At 47.8% G+C, this 18,844-nt stretch overlaps 3 protein-coding genes across 5 annotated transcripts in view; all 3 read left to right on the forward strand.

The window, feature by feature from the left end:
• Positions 1–11,161, forward strand: part of LOC126939805 (uncharacterized) — a 910,157-nt gene extending 898,996 nt beyond the window's left edge. For 2 of the 3 annotated variants that reach the window (XM_050765550.1, XM_050765551.1), the window contains exons 2-3: positions 10,309–10,570; positions 10,651–11,161. In XM_050765550.1, the coding sequence (XP_050621507.1) occupies positions 10,384–10,570; positions 10,651–10,844 (381 nt within the window). In that variant the 5' untranslated portion in view covers positions 10,309–10,383 and the 3' untranslated portion in view covers positions 10,845–11,161. Of the gene's footprint in view, positions 1–9,732; positions 9,774–10,308; positions 10,571–10,650 lie in introns of those variants that run through there. The other variant, XM_050765552.1, reaches the window with a different exon arrangement.
• Positions 1–18,844, forward strand: part of DERL2 (derlin 2) — a 434,214-nt gene that overhangs the window by 397,297 nt on the left and 18,073 nt on the right. The window lies entirely within an intron of this gene.
• On the forward strand, positions 8,772–10,309 carry LOC126939810 (uncharacterized). The gene has a single exon (XM_050765564.1). It carries the CDS (start codon positions 9,652–9,654, stop codon positions 10,009–10,011), a length of 360 nt encoding a protein of 119 aa, XP_050621521.1. The 5' UTR covers positions 8,772–9,651; the 3' UTR covers positions 10,012–10,309.

The following is an 18,844-nucleotide window of genomic DNA, read 5'->3' on the forward strand; positions in this document are numbered from 1 at the left end:
TGCAGTGAGCTGAGATTGCACCACTGTACTCCAGCATAGGCAACAAGAGTGAGACTCCATCTCAAAAAAAAAAAAAAGAATCATGGAATGCTTCCACCAGGCACTCTGATGGATGGTGGGAGCCCTGGGCTGAGCTCAGTGCCTTTCCTGAAGGAATCGCTCTCTGGAGGAGTAGGATTTGCCAGGTGCTAGAACCTGATGGAGGCCATGAGCAATACTTGTCTCAATGGTGGGATAACTACGGATTTGAACTTTGAGCCATGCACACACGCTGGTCCAGGCCCCAGTCCTGGAGCAAGAAGGAAGCAGGGGAAGCAGGGGAAGCAGAGGAAGGAAAATGGTCCTCTGGAACCTGTGATCACCTGTGTTGTGTCAGGCTGTATGATTGCAGGACCCATGAGTGAGTGCTACTCGCAGGTTAGCCCCAGGCAGGTAGGAATGAGAAGGAGGAGAACAGGAGGAGAAGAGGAATGGCTGGACAGGAGCATGACTGCTGGAGAGAACTTGAAGAGAAGGCTGGCAGTAGTATGGACGCTGTGCTATTGGTCAGGAGTCCTGCGGTGTTCTTGGTTTCCTAGCAACTGCTGTTAAGCAGGTAGTTGCTAGGCAATGTGGGGCCATCCCGGCGGTTAGGTAAGGACCTTTGTCTGCGTGGGCACCAATCAGACCATCACAGAGTATTGTTAATCCTGAAAATGGCCACTGGGTCCATTGCTTAGACTTTTTTCGTCTGTTAATTGCCTTCGTTGCACAGAAACTAATATAACCATGGTGTACAAGTTCTGGTCAAATGAGAAAGAAGTCACCCCATGATCTCATTATCCAAACAATACAAAAATTCTGTCTTTCCTCTTTCCATTCCAGTCTTTCTCTGCAGGAACACTTTTTCATCTTGTTATCATCCTAGTACATGGGGTTTTAAATCTTGTTTTTTTGTTTGTTTGTTTGTTTTTTACTTTGATTTAGATCATCACAAGCATCCCTCAAGCTACTTAAGATTGTTTTCAGAGGCCGGGCGCGGTGGCTCAAGCCTGTAATCCCAGCACTTTGGGAGGCCGAGACGGGCGGATCACAAGGTCAGGAGATCGAGACCAGCCTGGCTAAATACGGTGAAACCCCATCTCTACTAAAAAATACAAAAAACTAGCCGGGTGAGGTGGCGGGCGCCTGTAGTCCCAGCTACTCGGGAGGCTGAGGCAGGAGAATGGCATAGACCCGGGAGGCGGAGCTTGCAGTGAGCTGAGGTCCGGCCACTGCACTCCAGCCTGGGCGACAGAGCGAGACTCCGTCTCAAAAAAAAAAAAAAAAAAAGATTGTTTTCAGGATAATCTTCCCCTGATGACTGCATGACTCCTTGCAGTAGATATATCATTTAATTAACTATTCTCCTCTTGTTCTGACATTGAGTTTGCTTCCAATTTTTTGCCACGATAAGCAGTACTGCAATACACGTCTTTCTGCAGAGAGCTTTCCTTTATCCTTTAGATCACTGTCTTGGAGTCAATACTAAGGGATAGGATGATTGTATCAAAGGATGTCAATAGTCTCATGACTTTCTATATTTTGCAATAGCTTCCCTCATGCTGGATGCAGTGGCTCAAGCCTGTAATTCTCACACTTTAAGAGGCCAAGAAGGAGGATCACTTGAGGCCAGGAGTTCAAGGCCAGTCTAGGCAACATAGCAAGACTCTGTCTCTACAAAACAAATTTATTTTTTATTTTTCTTTTAAGACAGGGTCTTGCTCGGTCACCCAGGCTGGAGTGCAGTGGTGCAATCTCAGCTCACTACAACCTCTGCCTCCTAGGTTCAAGTGATTCTCCTGCCTCAGCCATCTGAGTAGCTGGGATTACAGGTGCACACCACCATACCCAGCTAATATATTTTTTTTTTTTTCTGAGACCGAGTCTCACTCTGTCCCCCAGGCTGGAGTGCAATGGCACGATGTCAGCTCACCACAACCTCTGCCTCCATGGTTCAAGCAATTCTCCTGCCTCAGCCTCCTGAGTAGCTAGGATTACAGGCGTGCGCCACCATGCCTGGCTAATTTTTGTATTTTTAGTAGAGATGGGGTTTCAATCTTTTCGGCCAGGCTGGTCTCGAACTCTTGACCTTGTGATCTGCTCACCTCAGCCTCCCAAAGTGCTGGGATTACAGATGTGAGCCACTGTGCCCGCCCGCTGGCTAATTTTTTTTTTTTTTTTTTTTTTTTTTTTTTGAGACAGAGTCTCGCTTTGTCGCCCAGGCTGGGGTGCAGTGGTGCAATCTCAGCTCACTGCAACCTCTGCCTCCCAGGTTCAAGCAATTCTCTTGCCTCAGCCTCCTGAGTTTCCAGTAGCTGGGACTACAGGCACGTGCCACCATGTCTGGCTAATTTTTTGTATCTTTAATGTAGACGGGGTTTCACCGTGTTAGCCAGGATGGTCTCGATCTCCTGACCTTGTGATCCACCAACCTCAGCCTCCCCGTGGGATTATAGGCGTGAGCCAACATGCCCAGCCAATTTTTGTATTTTTAGTAGAGACAGGGTTTCACCATGTTTCCCAGGCTCGTCTGGAACTCCTGGACTCAAGCAATCTGCCCGCCTCGGCCTCCCAAAGTGTTGGGGTTACAAGCGTGAGCCACCATGCCTGGCTGAATTTCTTGATTCTTTAATGGCTGGTTTTTGTTTTCTTTTGATTTTAGAAGGCCTTAATTTGAAGACCTTTAATTTAATTTAATTTATTTGAAGACAGTTTGAGGGAGAACAATATGTCCTCACGGTTATTTTTTCCTTACTTTAGTTGAATATATCTGTAATATAATTTATGATTATAACCATTTTTATGTGTAAGCACATTCACCTCGACGTGCTACGATCACCACTGTCCATCTCCAGAACTTTCTCATCTTCCTTAATTGAAATTCTGCACCCATTAAATAATAATTCCCCATTCCTGCCTCCTTTCAGCCCTTGGAAACCACTATTCTGCTTTCTGTCTCTTTAAATTTGACTGCTCTAGAAATCTTTTTGCGCTTGCTTCTTTCATTTATCACAAAGTGTTCAAAGTTCATCCATGGTATTGCATGTGTCAGAATTTCCTTTTTATTTATTATTTTTTATTTATTTATTTTTTTTGAGATGGAGTTTCGCTCTTGTTGCCCAGTCTGGAGTGCAGTGGTGCAGTCTCAGCTCACTGCAACCTCCATCACCTGGGTTCAAGCCATTCTCCTGCCTCAGCCTCCCAAGTAGCTGGGATTACAAGTGTCCACCATCATGCCTAGCTAATTTTGTGTGTGTGTGTGTGTGTGTGTGTGTGTGTGTGTGTGTTTAGTAGAGACGGGGTTTCACCATGTTGGCCAGGCTGGTCTCAAACTCCTGACCTCAGGTGATCTCTCGCCTCGGCTTCCCAAAGTGCTGGGATTACAGGCATGAGCCACTGCACCTGGCCAGAATTTCCTTCCTTTTAAGGTAAGAAAACATCCCATTGTGTGTCTATGCCACATTTTGGTTATCTATTCATCTGTTGATGGACACGTGTGTTGCGTCCACGTTTTGGCTATTGTGAATAGTGCTGCCGTGAACGTAGCTGTACGGATGTCTCTTTGAAACCTTGTTTTCAACTCTTTTGGGTATACACCTAGCAGGGAAATTGCTGGATTATCCTCACAGTTCTTAACCATTTAGTGTGGGTCAGCTTCTGGGTGGATAGAGGAATGAAAGGAGGAGAAGAATGATGTTGCTGAATTGGCTGTTTGACAATTTTTTTTTTTTTTTTTTTTTTTTTTTTTTTTTTGAGACAGAGTTTTGTTCTTGTTGCCCAGACTGGAGTGCAATGGTACGATCTCGGCTCACTGCAACCTCCACCTCTTAAATTCCAGCAATTCTCCTGCCTTAGCCTCCCAGGTAACTGGGATTACAGGCACCCACTCCCACGCCCAGCTAATTTTGTATTTTTAGTAGAGACGGGGTTTCACCATGTTGGTCGGGCTGGTCTCGAACTCCTGACCTCAGGCAATCCACCCGCATCAGCCTCCCAAAGTGCTGGGATTACAGGTGTGAGCCACCGCGCCTGACCCTGTTTGATGATTCTTGTTCTATAGGGGCGGCACAAAGAGAAGAGGACAGAGCACAAGTAACCAAATCTGTTCTCTCTGAGGAAGATCATATGCAGAGAGCAGAGGTCTGTGTGTGTGAAAGAAAACGGGGAAGAGGATGAAAATGTCCAGAGTGGTGAGTTCTGCTGGGCCCTGGAATGCAGCTGAGATGCTGGAAGCGCTGAGTTCTCTCTAGTGGGAGAAAACACACCGTGGAAAGCTAAACATCTGATGCAGAACCACAGCACTGAGCAGGAAGAAGCCATCCGTGCCCAGCTAGGCTAAACTAGACCTGCGGTAGGCTGTGAGTAGGACCAGCTTCCTGGAGGTGCAGCCTGTGCAATGGCAGTAGGCCCCCATGCTTGGGGTTTAATGCGTGGCAGTCACTGCCTTGAAATTCTTAATAATTGTATCTTTGAATGTGTGCTGTGTAAGTGAAGTCTGATGGGACCTGGAGCGTGCATAGGGGCAGGAAGGGAGGATAGGGAGGCTTGGAGCCACAGGTCATGTGGAATCCCGCCTGCCAGGTGCCACCTCACAGCCCCCAGACAGGTTCTTGACTTCCCGCTGTCTGCCCCATGGAACCCCAGGCTTTACTCAGCCTCCCCTTCTCTGCCTTGCTCAGCAATCACTGCTACCCCTATCCCCAGCAGGGGACTGGGTGGAGCACAGGGATGGTCAGCATTGGGTGTGAGCTCCCAGAAGCCTCTCAGGGTGGGGCAGGCAGCTGACCCTGCGTTGGGCTAGAAGTACCACAGCACCTTCAGCAGGTGACTAGGCCTATCCAGGCACATCCTGGTGTAGAGGTTGCAATACACTTGGAGGTTTCCCATCAACGGTGGGTTTGGGTAGTGGACCTGTGGAAAGGGGAGATTCCTGGCTTGACTTCCCTTCTCCTAGCCAGGGCATGCACAGAAATTAGAAATTGGCAGGAGAGAAATTCGGCAGCCAGTTTCAAAGCAACCATGGTTTCCAGAATAACGAACAGCTCTAGCCCAGGCGGCAGAGATTCCTGCAAGGTCCTTCTCTCCCACCACCCATGGACACATACATCCCACCACCACTGCCACCACCACCACCACCAAAGCTTGTTTCCTCAGCTGGGCATGAACACTTCGAGCTAAAAGTGGCCTTTGTGGCCGGGCGTGGTGGCTCAAGCCTGTAATCCCAGCACTTTGGGAGGCTGAGACGGGCGGATCATGAGGTCAGGAGATCAAGACCATCCTGGCTAACATGGTGAAACCCCGTCTCTACTAAAAAATAGAAAAAACTAGCTGGGCAAGGTGGCGGGCGCCTGTAGTCCCAGCTACTTGGGAGGCTGAGGCAGGAGAATGGCGGGAACCCGGGAGGCGGAGCTTGCAGTGAGCCGAGATCGCGCCACTGCACTCCAGCCTGGGCGACAGAGCAAGACTCTGTCTCAAAAAAAAAAAAAAAAGGGAGGGGGCGCCTTTGTGAATTTTGCCTCTTGCTCCGTGCACACATTCTAAAGGGAACAAATCTGTTTTGCTGCAGGGTGAGGCTCAGGATGTGACCTGGGAAAGGCTAACAGGACACAGTCTTTGATGGTGAGCAAGCCTGGGGTGAGTAGCTGAGGGGGTGGGGATTGGGAGGTATACCTCTTACCCTTGGGTCAGAGAGACATGGGTTAGGACCCCAGCAGTCAGTATTTTGTTCTATTTTATTTTATTTTATTCTATTCTAGTATAGTCTATATTTTTTTGAGAGAGAGTCTCAGTCTATCACCCAGGTTGGTGTGCAGTGGTGCGATCTCAGCTCGCTGCAACCTCCGCCTCCCAGGTTCAAGCGATTCTCGTGCCTCAGCCTCCCGAGTAGCTGGGATTACAGCATGCACCACCACGCCTGGCTAATTTTTGTATTTTTAGTAGAAGGTGGTTTTGCCATGTTGACCACACTGGTCTCGAACTCCTGACCTCGGGTGATCCACCCACCTCAGCCTCCCAAAGTGTTGGGATTACAAACGTGAGCCACCACACCCAGCCCCCAGCAGTCAGCATTAGCAGCAGATTTTAGATTCCTTCACTTCTCAGCCTCAGTTTCCTCATTGGAACATTGGAGAAAATCCTGGTGCCCAGTTTAGGGGGTGATGAAAATGAAGTGAGACTGTCTCTACAGAAATGTTGGGCACAGTTCCCAGCACACAGTCAGTGCTCAGTGATTGCTGCTGCTGCTGTTATGATCCATGTGTGTCCTAGGATTCCTCGTAGAGGGGGTCACCAACACGGTCAACTGGCCATTGTCCAGAGCCAGGCTTTGGCCTCAAATCCCTGATTCCTATTGACTCAGACAGTGTATCTTTCTTCCAGAGGCAGAATGAATCCCTAAATAGATGAAGAAAGCCTATCAAAGTATAGCCCAGGAGCAAAGATCCTCCAAGAAGAGGCTTCTCTCACCTATGAGAGGGGTATGTACTCTGGGCGGGTCCCGGAAACAGGAGCTAAAGGCAACCTTTGTCCATTTGGGGTCTCTTTTTTTTTTTTTTTTTTTTTTTTTTTTTTTTTTTTTTTGAGACGGAGTCTGGCTCTGTCGCCCAGGCTGGAGTGCAGTGGCCGGATCTCAGCTCACTGCAAGCTCCGCCTCCCGGGTTTACGCCATTCTCCTGCCTCAGCCTCCCGAGTAGCTGGGAGTACAGGCGCCCGCCACCTCGCCCAGCTAATTTTTTTTGTATTTTAGTAGAGACGGGGTTTCACCGTGTTAGCCAGGATGGTCTCAATCTCCTGAACTCGTGATCCGCCTGTCTCGGCCTCCCAAAGTGCTGGGATTACAGGCTTGAGCCACCGCGCCCAGCCCCATTTGGGGTCTTTTGGCGGATGCTGGCTCCAGGCCCTGGACTCATGAGATTTTTCCTGGAACACTCAGGTGCCGAGCAGAGAGTGAAGTTGTAGCTTGGGACCTTGTGGTGACTGTCCTGTCAGGGATGTCTAGGGGTCCTAAAGTCCCTGGCCTGGGACAAAGTTAGCTCTTGTTGCTGGGCATAGGCATAGCTTGCACCAGGGTGAGGCCATGGAGTAAGTCAAGCTCTCTCAATTCCTGACAGATAGAGCCCCCAGGGGTCACCTGGGCTGGGACCAGCACTGTTTTGCAATATATTCATTTCTGTACACATACACCAGGTAAAAAATAACAAGGTATCCTAGAGACACCTGGGCCTCCGCTGTCTGAGCTCTGGATTTAGCCTCACATCTTCTCAATATGCAAAAGGCCCTGCAGTTACTAAAGCATTTTTAACACCTGCACTCCTCACCTACACCCAGCTCCACCGCAGTAAGCCTTTGCATGGTTCTGCCCGAGACCCTCTTGGTTACTGAGACCTCCCCCCTACCTGCTCCTACTTAAACCTCATAGGTCAGTTTGGGTGACTTTCTCAATGCCACAGCCTTACATAAAGCTCTTCCATCCCACTCTACATACCCTTCCATTCCACCCTGAAAACCCTCCCATTGCACCCTACACACCCTTTCATTCTAGCCTCACACCCTTCCATTCATCCATCACACAATTTCATTTCACCCTTCCTACCCTTCCATTCCATTGTTCACACCATTTCATTACAACCTTCCTATTCTTCCACTCCACCTTACACACCTTGTATTCCATCCTTGACACTCTTCCAGTCCACTACGTGTCCTTCTGTTTCTCTCTTCACATTTTCCATTCCACCCTAAGCATCCTCCCATTTCACCCTTCACACCCTTCAATTCCACCCTTCACACCCCTCCATGACATCCGTCAAGCTCTTCCGTTGCACCCTAAACATCCTCCCATTCCACTTTTCAAACTCTGGTCCTTCCATGTCCTTCCATTCTGCCTTTTGCAACCTTCCATTCCATTCTTCACATTCTTTCACTCCACCTAAACCATCCTTCCATTCCACCCTCCATACCTTTCCATTTCACCCTTCATATACTTCCATCCGACTGGGCACAGTGGCTTATGCCAGTAATCCTAGCACTTTGGGAGGCCGAGGCAGGTGGATCACTTGAGGTCAGGAAGTTCGAGACCAGCTTGGCCAATGTGGTGAAACCCTGTCTCTACTACAAACACCAAAAATTAGCCAGGTGTGATGGTGTGCACATGTAATCCCAGCTACTCAGAGGCTGAGGCAGGAGAATTGCTTGAACCCAGGAGGCGGAGGTTGCAGTGAGCTGAGATTGCTCAACTGTACCCCAGCCTGGACAACAGAGCAAGACTCCGTCTCAAAAAAAAAAAAAAAAAAGGAACTGCACCATTTTACATTCCCAGGATCACAGATGAGGGTTCCATCTTCTCCTCATCCAGCCAACTGGAAGCCCTTTTAGCTGAGGGGGTTAAGCTGTGAGAACCAGAGTTTGCTGCTGCCATTATTCACCGCATCATTCATTCAGCAAAAATCTGAGTACCTACCACTACCTAGTAGGCTCTGGCCATGCAAGAAGTTGCTGGCAACGCTGTAAGATAGAGAGGGACAGCACCCTGGTTACAGTGTTTCAGCACCCTGGCCTTGGTTCACCCCCGACCTTTCACTTGCAGGAGGCAGGGAGTGGTCTGATGCAGTTTGAATTTGCTGCAACTAATAAAGCCGGCCAGCAGACCCCTCCAATCTACTGGGACTCAAATAAACCCAAGTGATTGTTCTCCCTCCATTCCAGGAGGGAACACCATCCGGCCTTGGAACCTCAGGTGCAACAGAGACGCCAGGAGATGCTAGTGCGCAGCAGCCTGTGGCAGTACCGGTGAAGCCAGAGAGGGCTTGGTGGATGACAAGGAGGCCTGAGTAGACCCCAGGTGGGTCTGAGAAATGGGCTTAGGTGAGGCAGGTCTTTGAAGGATTTGTTCTTAATCATATGTGAGATGCTCAAAAGGCTGGAGTCCTGCTTTTGTGGGTGAAGAGCAAGAAGAGAAAACAGGTGTACAGATACAGATGTAGGATGGAGAGACAAAGAAAAAAAAAAAGGAGGAAGGCAGAGAAAGGCACCAATTCTTTAGCTGTATTATCTCTGGACGTTGGGATTGTGGGAGGCTTTATTTTACAATGATTTTGCCTATACTGTTTTCTCAATTTCCAGTTTTCTACGAAGATGATGTGTTAGCTTTTTCACGTATTAAGATTAACATTTAAAACAGACCACACAATAAATATTTCTTTTAAAAGGAGAAATATGCCCTAGGAAGCTCCCCACGCAGCTGAGAGCCTGGCTGGTTGCATTTCGGCTTCTTAGGTGCCAAGCCTGCTCGTGCCCCGGGGTCCCAGCCAGCCGGGGTCCCAGGAAGCTCGCGCTTCCTCCCCCTTGCGCCGCCAGTCTGGTTGCCATGGAGACAAACCTTGCTGCGCAAAGACTGCCGAGCCGCCGGCCGGGGAGCTGGAACCCAGCGAGCCAGCGTCTGCAACAGGCTGGGGGCGGAAGGAGGAGCCAGGCAAAGCTGCGCCTCCGCTGAGAGGCCCGGCGGACCCTGCAGAGGCCCCCTGCCCCTCTGGCTCCGCCCCCACCCGGGGCTGTAGAAATACAGCCGCAGCCCAGACCACCGCCCACTGCGCTGCGACCCAGACCCAGCTGACCCACCTACCCGCGATCCTGCCCATGGCTGACGGACTCTTTCAGCGCAGACCCTGGGGTCCCGAGCAGATTCGCCCGGACCCCGAGTCCGAAGGCCTGTTTGACAAGCCTCCCCCGGAAGACCCTCCCGCTGCCCGTGCGCCCAGGTCCGCGTCGGCCGCGGGCAAGAAGGCTGGTCGGCGCGCGGGCGGGAGGGCGCAGGGGGGCCGCGCCGGGCAGCCCCCGAAGGCCGCATCGCGCCCCCAGCCCAAGGAGGAGGCGCCTCCACTGGTCGAAGGCTGCTATCTCGACCATTTTCCGCACCTCTCCATCTTCATCTACGCAGCCATCGCCTTCTCCATCACCTCCTGCATCTTTACCTATATCCATTTACAGCTTGCCTGAGTGGCCAGCGCGGGACGGGGTGGGCGCAGGACCGAGCGGGGAGGGAAAGGGAAAACAGGGCTCGGCATTTTGTGTTTTGGAACACACCCCCTTCATGTAGCTTTCGATGCTTCTTTCCTTCTTTGTTGTCACTATCTTTGTCTATCAGTAGGAAAGTACAAAGTAGCTGCAGGCAATGAAAGAAGGGTGCTGTTTGCACCTGCAGGTTAGGGGTGGGGGCGTTTAGAATTCTGGGGTGTGATTGAACCCCGTTTATAACTAGGAGAATGTCGCTGGACCCCTACCACTCTGTGACGCGGGGGCACGCGCAGGGAGCCCATCATTTTGTGTTTGGGGAGCTCAGAGTGCGCCCAACCTTGGATTCTTTAAGGGATGAGCCAGACCCAGACCCGCGGCCTTCTAGAGAGGGTCCCGTGGGGAGGGTCGGCGCCCTGGCCCGGGCTGGGCCGGAGCCCTGTGATGCTGCATCGCCCCCAGGAGGAGCCGGCTGTGCCCCGGAGTTGGCGCGGCCGAGAGAGGACAAGACCGCGCCGCAGGCGTAGCTGGAGGGCGGGACTCGGTAAGTGGCTTTCGTCGGGGTTTCTTGCTGCGCCCCCAGGGGCTCTGGCTGACCACGACTGTGCGTTTTTCCTGCCTTAGACTTTGTTGTCGCTGCCTGGAGGAGCCGGAGGAGCTGTCTTACCAGGAGACCACGCCCTGGAAGTGTCCGGGACTCGCGGGACCTGTGGCTGCAAACCCCACTGGGACGCAGGCCCAGAGCTGGCGCACTCCTCAGGATGAGACTCTGGGGCCCTAGCCGGGGTCCACGGGAGGGCTGTCCTTGGGGACTCTAGGATGGCTTCGTTCTGGCCCGGAGCCTTTCTGGAGCTGTGGCACCCAAGACAAAAGGGGCTGAGGGATGTGTCATTGACAAGAGTTAGTGCGGGAAAACCACCTGAGCCCTAGGGGTTTGTCATCTTAGACTCAAAAGGCTTAATACCAGAAACCACTTTGGCAAGATATTTACCCACCGGCCATCTCTGTTTACTCATGAATGTTAAATGTCAAAACGCAGCGCTGTAACCCTGCATAGTCTTTACTTGCAAATGTCTGTAATCTGTAATTGTGATACCTCTGATGGAATAAATTATCTCTTTTTCAGTCTCCTCTATATTCAGTTCTCCATTAATTTCCAACTCTGCAGTGGACCCTGCCCAACTTCCTAGTCTGCTCCACAGCATTCCCTACTGTCCCTCCAAAACAGACTTAACCCCATGACCCAGTATTCCAAAATGTAGCCTCTCCCTCCACTGAATAGCTACAAGGCCCTTCGATGGCATCTTTCTCCACATCCGGTCCTCACAACACGCCGGTATTCGAGTCTACCGTCCTTTTATGGCAGATCAGCCACTATCCCATTGTGGCATTAACTCTGCCCCTCAGTATTTGGTCTCCACTTGCTTCCTTTACAAAGACCAAGTACAGTCCCCCAGCTAAGCTCTGGAATTTGCCCCGTGGGTCTTTACAAATTCCCTGTTTTCCAATATCAGGGCCTTGCCACTTCTCAGTTCTGACTTCCCATAATCCCATATCACTCTGTGCCTTGATATCTTGTCCCCGGACACTTATTTCAGTGCCACAAGTATGACATCCAGTGTTCCCCAATGTCAGCTTGTGCTTTACAATCACACTTTACTACAACAATTTCCCCACAGCAATCGGTGGCACTATTTCCCAAAATTACGTCTCCAGGCCGGGCGCCGTGGATCACGAGGTCAAGAGATTGAAACCATCCTAGCTAACATGGTGAAACCCCATCTCTGCTAAAAATACAAAAAAAAAAAAAAAAAAAAAAATTAGCCTGGCGTGGTGACCGGCGCCTGTAGTCCCAGCTACTCGAGAGGCTGAGGCAGAAGAATGGCGTGAACCCGGGAGGCAGAGCTTGCAGTGAGCGGAGATCGCACCCCAGTACTCCAGCCTGGGCGACTGAGCAAGACTCCGTCTCAAAAAAAAAAAAAAATTGTCTCCAAAGGACCACAATATTTATCCCTCACTGGTTTCCAGCTTTCAAACTTGGATATTCGATCTTCTGCTATCTCTTAGTATTAAGTACTCACGGACTCCCAACATATAGCCTAGCGCTCTCCAAACATTTGATCTCATTGTCTCCCTTTCACACATCCCCTGTTATCTCTCATCCAGTCCCGCAGGGACTACTCAGGATATGATCCCCCAGCTTCCTTTCCTCAGCCAATCTCCTGACAGTAGACTCGTCCCTCTCTTCCCAAAACCAAAGTTCCCTGTTCCTCAACGATTCGATCACTGTTCCACAATATCATGGCCCTTTTTGTGCCAACAAATCTGGGCCTCTGTTTTCTTTTTTTTTTTTCCCCGAGATGGGGTCTCTCTCTGTGGTGCAGTGGCCAGCTCACTGCAACCTCCACCTCCCAGGTTCAAGCGATTCTCATGCCTCAGCCTCCCAATTAGCTGGGACTACAGGTGCGTGCCACCATGCCCAGCTAATTTTTTTTTTTTTTTTTTTTTTTTTTTTTTTTTTTTTTTTTGAGACTGAGACTCACTCTGTGCCCCAGGCTCGAATGCAGTGGCCTGATCTTGGCTCACTGCAACCTCTGCCTACTGGGTTCAAACAATTCTCCTGCCTCAGCCTCCCGAGTAGCTGGCATTACAGGTATATGCCACCACGCCCGGCTAACTTTTTTTGTATTTTTAGTAGAGACAGGATTTCACCATGTTGGCCAGGCTGGTATTGAACTCCTGACCTCAAGTGATCCACCCGCCTCAGCCTCCTAAAGTGCTGGGATTACAGGTATGAGCCACTGTGCCCAGTCTGGGCCTCCATTTTCTACCCCAAATTCCAACACCTGGTTCCCATGACTATACTGTTATTAGATCCTATTGCCTCTACAATCTTAATATTGGCTTCAATATTCTCCTAAATATCCAGCCCCATTTGATCCCCTTATTTCAGTATTCATTGCATTGTTCCCCCTACTTGATTATTGTCTCAATATTGTACTCCAATCTTCCTTGACATTCACCCCATCCCTGCTGTCTCCAATATTAAACTCACTCCAGCCCCCAAATTCATTTTCTTTCCATACCCCCATATTCTCTCCTATCAGCCCATCTCTCTTCCCTATGCTTCTCCCGATTTCACTCTCCTTCAAATTCCTGGTTCCATAGAGCTCCAGTACCTGGCCTGTATTTTCTAATCAATATTAAATTTCCATTACTCTCACATCATCTACACAATGAGATACTACTTCACACTCTCTAAGTATTTTAAGTGTACACTTAATTTGTACACTTCAATGTGTACACACAATAAGTGTGTACTTTTAGTGTCATCATGCGTCTAAGCTGGCCAATTTTCCTCTTATATAGTTTGAGTTATAGTTTAGGTATCCCAGGAATATGTGATCACGTGTCTCTCTACTGCCCACCTAATTTCACTGTTACTGCCTACCTGTATTGAGCTTGCAACTGTCCTCCAATTTCTGGGCGTCCAGTAAGAGTTTCCTTTGTCCAAAATATCAAGTGTTTCCCTGTCTGCTTAGTATACACAGACAGCCTTTTAGACCATAAAAACAAATGGGCCCCCAAGCCAGGTGCAGTGGTGCATTCCTGTAGTCCCAGTTACCTGAGAGGCTGATGCAGGAGGATCGCTTGAGGCCAGACATTTGAAACCAGCTAGGCAACATGGCAGAGACCCCATCTCCAAATAAAACAAAACGAAAAACCAAACAAACAAGGACCCATTTTTGGGGTCCTTGTGCCGTGCTGCTCAAGAATCAAATGCTAGAGTCTTATTAGCCTGGCAGGGGTCACATGCCCATCTTTGGCTAAAAGGCAGAAGAGTCATCTGAATAGGCAATCCTATGAAAATAGCATGCAATAGGAAAGGAATAGTTCCCAGAGGAAGATTGAAGAGCCATGGATGCTAAGCAGGTAAAAATATTAGATATCCAGTAAACCGACTTTCGGTAAGTCACAAAGGATGAAGGCAACGCCAACTGTTTTGGGCAATTTGGGTTGTCAGTCATAGGTAAATATATGGTGATGGTGAAGTAAGCAGTGGATTCTGATTATCATGGAACAGTAGTAAGTTTAAGTTGTTGAGAAACAGTTGAAATTTAGCTATTTGAAACAGTAGAAACTGATACTGGGAAAATGGATTAATTTTTGTTTGTTTGTTTGTTTGTTTGAGACAGAGTCTTGCTCTGTTGCCCAGGCTGGAGTGCAGTGGTGCAATCTCGGCTCAACACAAGCTCCGCCTCCACCTCCTAGGTTCAAGCGATTCTCCTGCCTCAGCCTCCGGAGTAGCTGGGATTACAGGCATGCACCACCATGCCAGGCTAATTTTGTATTTTTTTTAGTAGAGATGGGGTTTCTCCATGTTGCTCAGGCTGGTCTCAAACTCCCAACCTCAGGTGATCCGTCTTCTTCAGCCTCCTAAAGTGCTGGGATTACAGGTATGAGCCACTGCGGCCGGCCAGATTAATTTTTTAACTATGTCATTGCTTGTTAGGGTCCAAGCACTGGAGATAATTATCAGGAAAACAGAGACAACCCTTGCCTTCATGGAGCTCACTTTGTTAATGATGGAACTTACCAGGTGGCAGGCTTAGTATTTTATATAGCATGAGATCATTGAATGCTCACAACCCTATGAGGTAAGTTCTATTATTATTCCCATTTGGCAGATGAGGAAACAGGCATAGGTGAGATGATTTGCCCAAGGTCACAGCAATGGAGCAAGATTTCAAACCCAGGCACTGTTTCTGGAGTGTGTATTCTTATTTTTACCAGCTATATTAAGACATAATTCATATAACTTACAACTCATTCATTTAAAGTGTACAATTCAATGACTTTTTTTTTTTTTTTTTTTTTTTTTTTTGAGACGGAGTCTCGCTCTGTCGCCCAGGCTGGAGTGCAGTGGCCGGATCTCAGCTCACTGCAAGCTCCGCCTCCCGGGTTCACGCCATTCTCCGGCCTCAGCCTCCCGAGTAGCTGGGACTACAGGCGCCCGCCACCTCGCCCGGCTAGTTTTTTGTATTTCTTAATAGAGACGGGGTTTCACCGTGTTAGCCAGGATGGTTTCGATCTCCTGACCTCGTGATCCGCCCGTCTCGGCCTCCCAAAGTGCTGGGATTACAGGCTTGAGCCACCGCGCCCGGCCAATTCAATGACTTTTAATATACTCAGAGTTGTGCAACAATTACAATTGATATTGGGACATTTTTTGTTTGTTTCTTTTGTTTGTTTTTTTGAGACTAGGTCTGGCTCTGTCACTCAGGCTGGAGTGCAGTGACGCAGTCTCGGCTCACTGCCACCTTCACCTCCTGGGCTGACACAATTCTCCCACCTCAGCCTCCTAAGTAGCTGGAACTACAGGTGAACACCACCAGGCCCAGCTAATTTTTGTATTTTTTGTAGAGATGGTTTTTTTTGTTTTTGTTTTTGTTTTTTGAGATGGAGTCTCACTGTATTGCCCAGGCTGGAGTGCAGTGTCACCGCAAACTGCAACCTCCACCTCCCAGATTCAAGCAATTCTCCTGCCTCAGCCTCCCCAGTAGCCGGGATGGCAGGTGCACACTGCTACGCCTGACTAATTTCTTGTATTTTAGTAGAAACAGAGTTTCACCATGTTGCCCAGGCTAGTCTCAAACTCCCGAGCTCAGGCAATCCGCCTACCTGGGTCTCCCAAAGTACTGGGATTGCAGGCGTGAGCCACCACTCCTGGCCTCTAAGTGTTCTTTATATATTTTAGATACAAGTCTATTATTAAATGATTTACAATTTATTGTCGCATTCTGTGAGTTGTCTTTTCACATTTGTGATGGTGTCTTTGAAACACAAAAGTTTTAAATTTTGATGATATCCAGTTTATCTATTGTTGCTTTGTTGCTTATGTTTTCAGTGGCATAGCTAAGAACCCACTGACCCATTCAGATTATGAAGATTTAAACCTAATACATGTTTTCTTCTAAGAGTTTTATAGTTTTAGTTCTTAAATGTAGGTCTTTGATCCATTTTGAGTTCATATTTGTACATGGTGTGCAGCAGGATCCAACTTCGTTCTTTTGTATGAGGGTGTCCAATTATCCCAACACTGTCTGCTGAGAAGATTCTTCTTTCCCCATTGAATTATCCCAGCACCCTTATCCAAATCATTTGACTGTAAATGTGAGGGTTAATTTCTGGGTTTTGTTGTTTTTTAATAATTTGTGTGTGTGTGTGAGAGTTAATTTCTGGATTCTGTCTCTCTCTTTTTTTTTTTTTTGAGACGGAGTCTCACTCTGTCCCCCCGGCTGGAGTGCAGTGGCATGATCTCGGCCCACTGCAACCTCCACCTCCCAGCTTCAAGCGATTCTCCTGCCTCAGCCTCCCAAGTAGCTGGGATTAAAGGCTTGCACCACCAAGCCTGGCTAATTTTTGTATTTTTTTTTTTTTTTAGTAGAGATGGGGTTTTGCTATGTTGACCAGGCTGGTCTTGAACTCCTGACCTCAAGTGATCTACCTGCCTTGGCTTCTCAAAGTGCCGGGATTACAGGTGTGAGCTACCTTGTCTGGCCTGGATTCTTATTTCTATTATATGTATCTATATGTCTATCTTTATTCCATTAATACACAGTCCTGATAACTGTAATATTGAAATTGGAATTTGCAGTAAATATTGAAATTGGAAAGTACAAGTTCTCCAACTTTGCTATTCTTTGTCAAAATTGCTTTTGCTAGTCTAGGTCTTTTGAATTTCTATATACATTTCAGGATCAGCTTGCCAATTTCTACAAAGAAGTCCATTAGAATTTTGATAGGGATTGTGTCTGTATTAGCATCATGAAAACGGACGAATACAATGAGTTTTCTACATTTTCTGTTAAATTTCTTCAAAGGATTTTATTTTTGATGTCTTCAAAATAGAATTGTTTTCTTAATTTCATTTCCTGTTTGCTCATTGCTAGTGCATAGAAAAATAATTGAGGCTGGGTACAGTGGCCCATGCCTGTAATCCCAGCACTTTGGGAGACTGAGCTCGGGAGTTTGAGACCAGCCTGGGCAACATAGCAAGACCTCATCTCTACTAATAATTTTAAAAATTAGTCGGGCGTGGTGGCAAGCTCTTTGTGGTTTCAGCTACTCTGGAGGCTGAAGTGGGAGGATCGCTTTAGCCTGGGTGGTTGAGGCTGCAGTGAGCTGAGATCTTACCACTGCACTCCAGCCAGGGCAACAGAGCGGGACCTTATCTCAAAAAAAGAAAAATAATAGCTTTTCTTACATTGATATTATATTCTAAATCCTTGCTGAAACTCATTTATTTCTTCTAATACTTATAACTATGAGTTCTAATAGTTTAAGATGACAATAGGATGGTCTTAGACAAGATCGTATCATCTGCAGACATGATCTTTCTTTCCAATCTGGATTCCTTTTATTTCTTTTTCTTGTGTAACTGTCCTGGGAGAATCTTCAGCACAATGCTGAATAGGATGCTGGGTGGACACCCTTTGCTTTCTTTCCTGATATTCAGTCTTTCACCATTAAGTGTGATGTTAGCTGTGAGTTTTTCATAGATGTCCTTTACCAGGTTGAGGAAATTCCCTTCTGTTCCTAATTTGTTGAGTGTTTTCTGTCATGGAGGGGTGTTGAATTTTGTCAAATGTTTTTATGTGTCTACTGAGGTAATCATAGAGTTTTTGTTCTTTATTCTATTGAGGTGGTGTATTTCATTAATTCATTTTCAGATGTTAAACCAATATTACATTCCTGGGATACATCCCACTTCGTCATCGTGTATAATCCTTTTCATATACTACTGGATTTGATTTACTTATATTTTGTCCAGGAATTATTATTATTATTATTATTATTATTTTTGAGACAGGGTCTCACTCTGTTACCCAGGCTGGAGTGCAGTGTTCATAATCATGGCTCACTGCAGCCTCAACTTCCCTGACTTGAGCTATCCTCCCACCTCAGCCTCCCAGGTCTCTGGGACTACAGGCATGCACCACCATGCCTGGCTGATTTGTCTCGTTTGTAGAGATGGGGTTTCACTATGTTGCCTAGGCTGGTCTTGAACTCCTGTATTCAAACAATTCTCCCACAACAAGTCTCCCAAAGTGCTGGGATTACAGGTGTGAGCCACCAAGCCTGTTTTTTTTTTTTTTTTTTTTTAGACAGTCTCATTCTGTTGCCCAGGCTAGAGTGTGGTGGCAGGACCTCGTCTCATATTGATTGCAACCTCTGCCTCCCGGGTTCAAGTGATTCTCATGCCTTAGCCTTCTGAGTAGCTGGGATTGCAGGTGCATGCCAGCAATTTTTTGTTGTTGTTGTTTTTTGCTTTTTGAGACAGAGTCTCACTCTTATCACCCACGATGGAGTGCAGTGGTGCAATCTTGGCTCACTACAACCTCCACCTTCCGGGTTCAAGCAATTCTCATTCCTCAGCCTCCCAAGTAGCTGTGATTACAGGAGCACGCCACCACACCTGGCTAATTTTTGTATTTTAGTAGAGATAGGGTTTCACCATGTTGCCCAGACTAGTCTTGAACTCCTGAGCTCAGGCAATCTGCCTGCCTTAGCCTCCCAAAGTGCTGGCATTACAGGCGTGAGCCACTGCACCCAGTTATGCTTTTTTTTTTTTTTTTTTTTTTGCATTTACATCCATTATGTAGTGGTGAATAGGCATGACAGTAGAGAATAAATAAAACCAGGGACGGTTTGGTATTACAGAACAACGGGATCTAGTATTGGGGTGGGGGGAAGAGTGAGAAATTGGGTGATTGATGCTGGATGGGAGATGGGACAATTTTTATCCTTTATTCTA

Source organism: Macaca thibetana, chromosome 16 (genome assembly GCF_024542745.1).
Source record: "Macaca thibetana thibetana isolate TM-01 chromosome 16, ASM2454274v1, whole genome shotgun sequence".
Taxonomy (NCBI): domain Eukaryota; kingdom Metazoa; phylum Chordata; class Mammalia; order Primates; family Cercopithecidae; genus Macaca; species Macaca thibetana.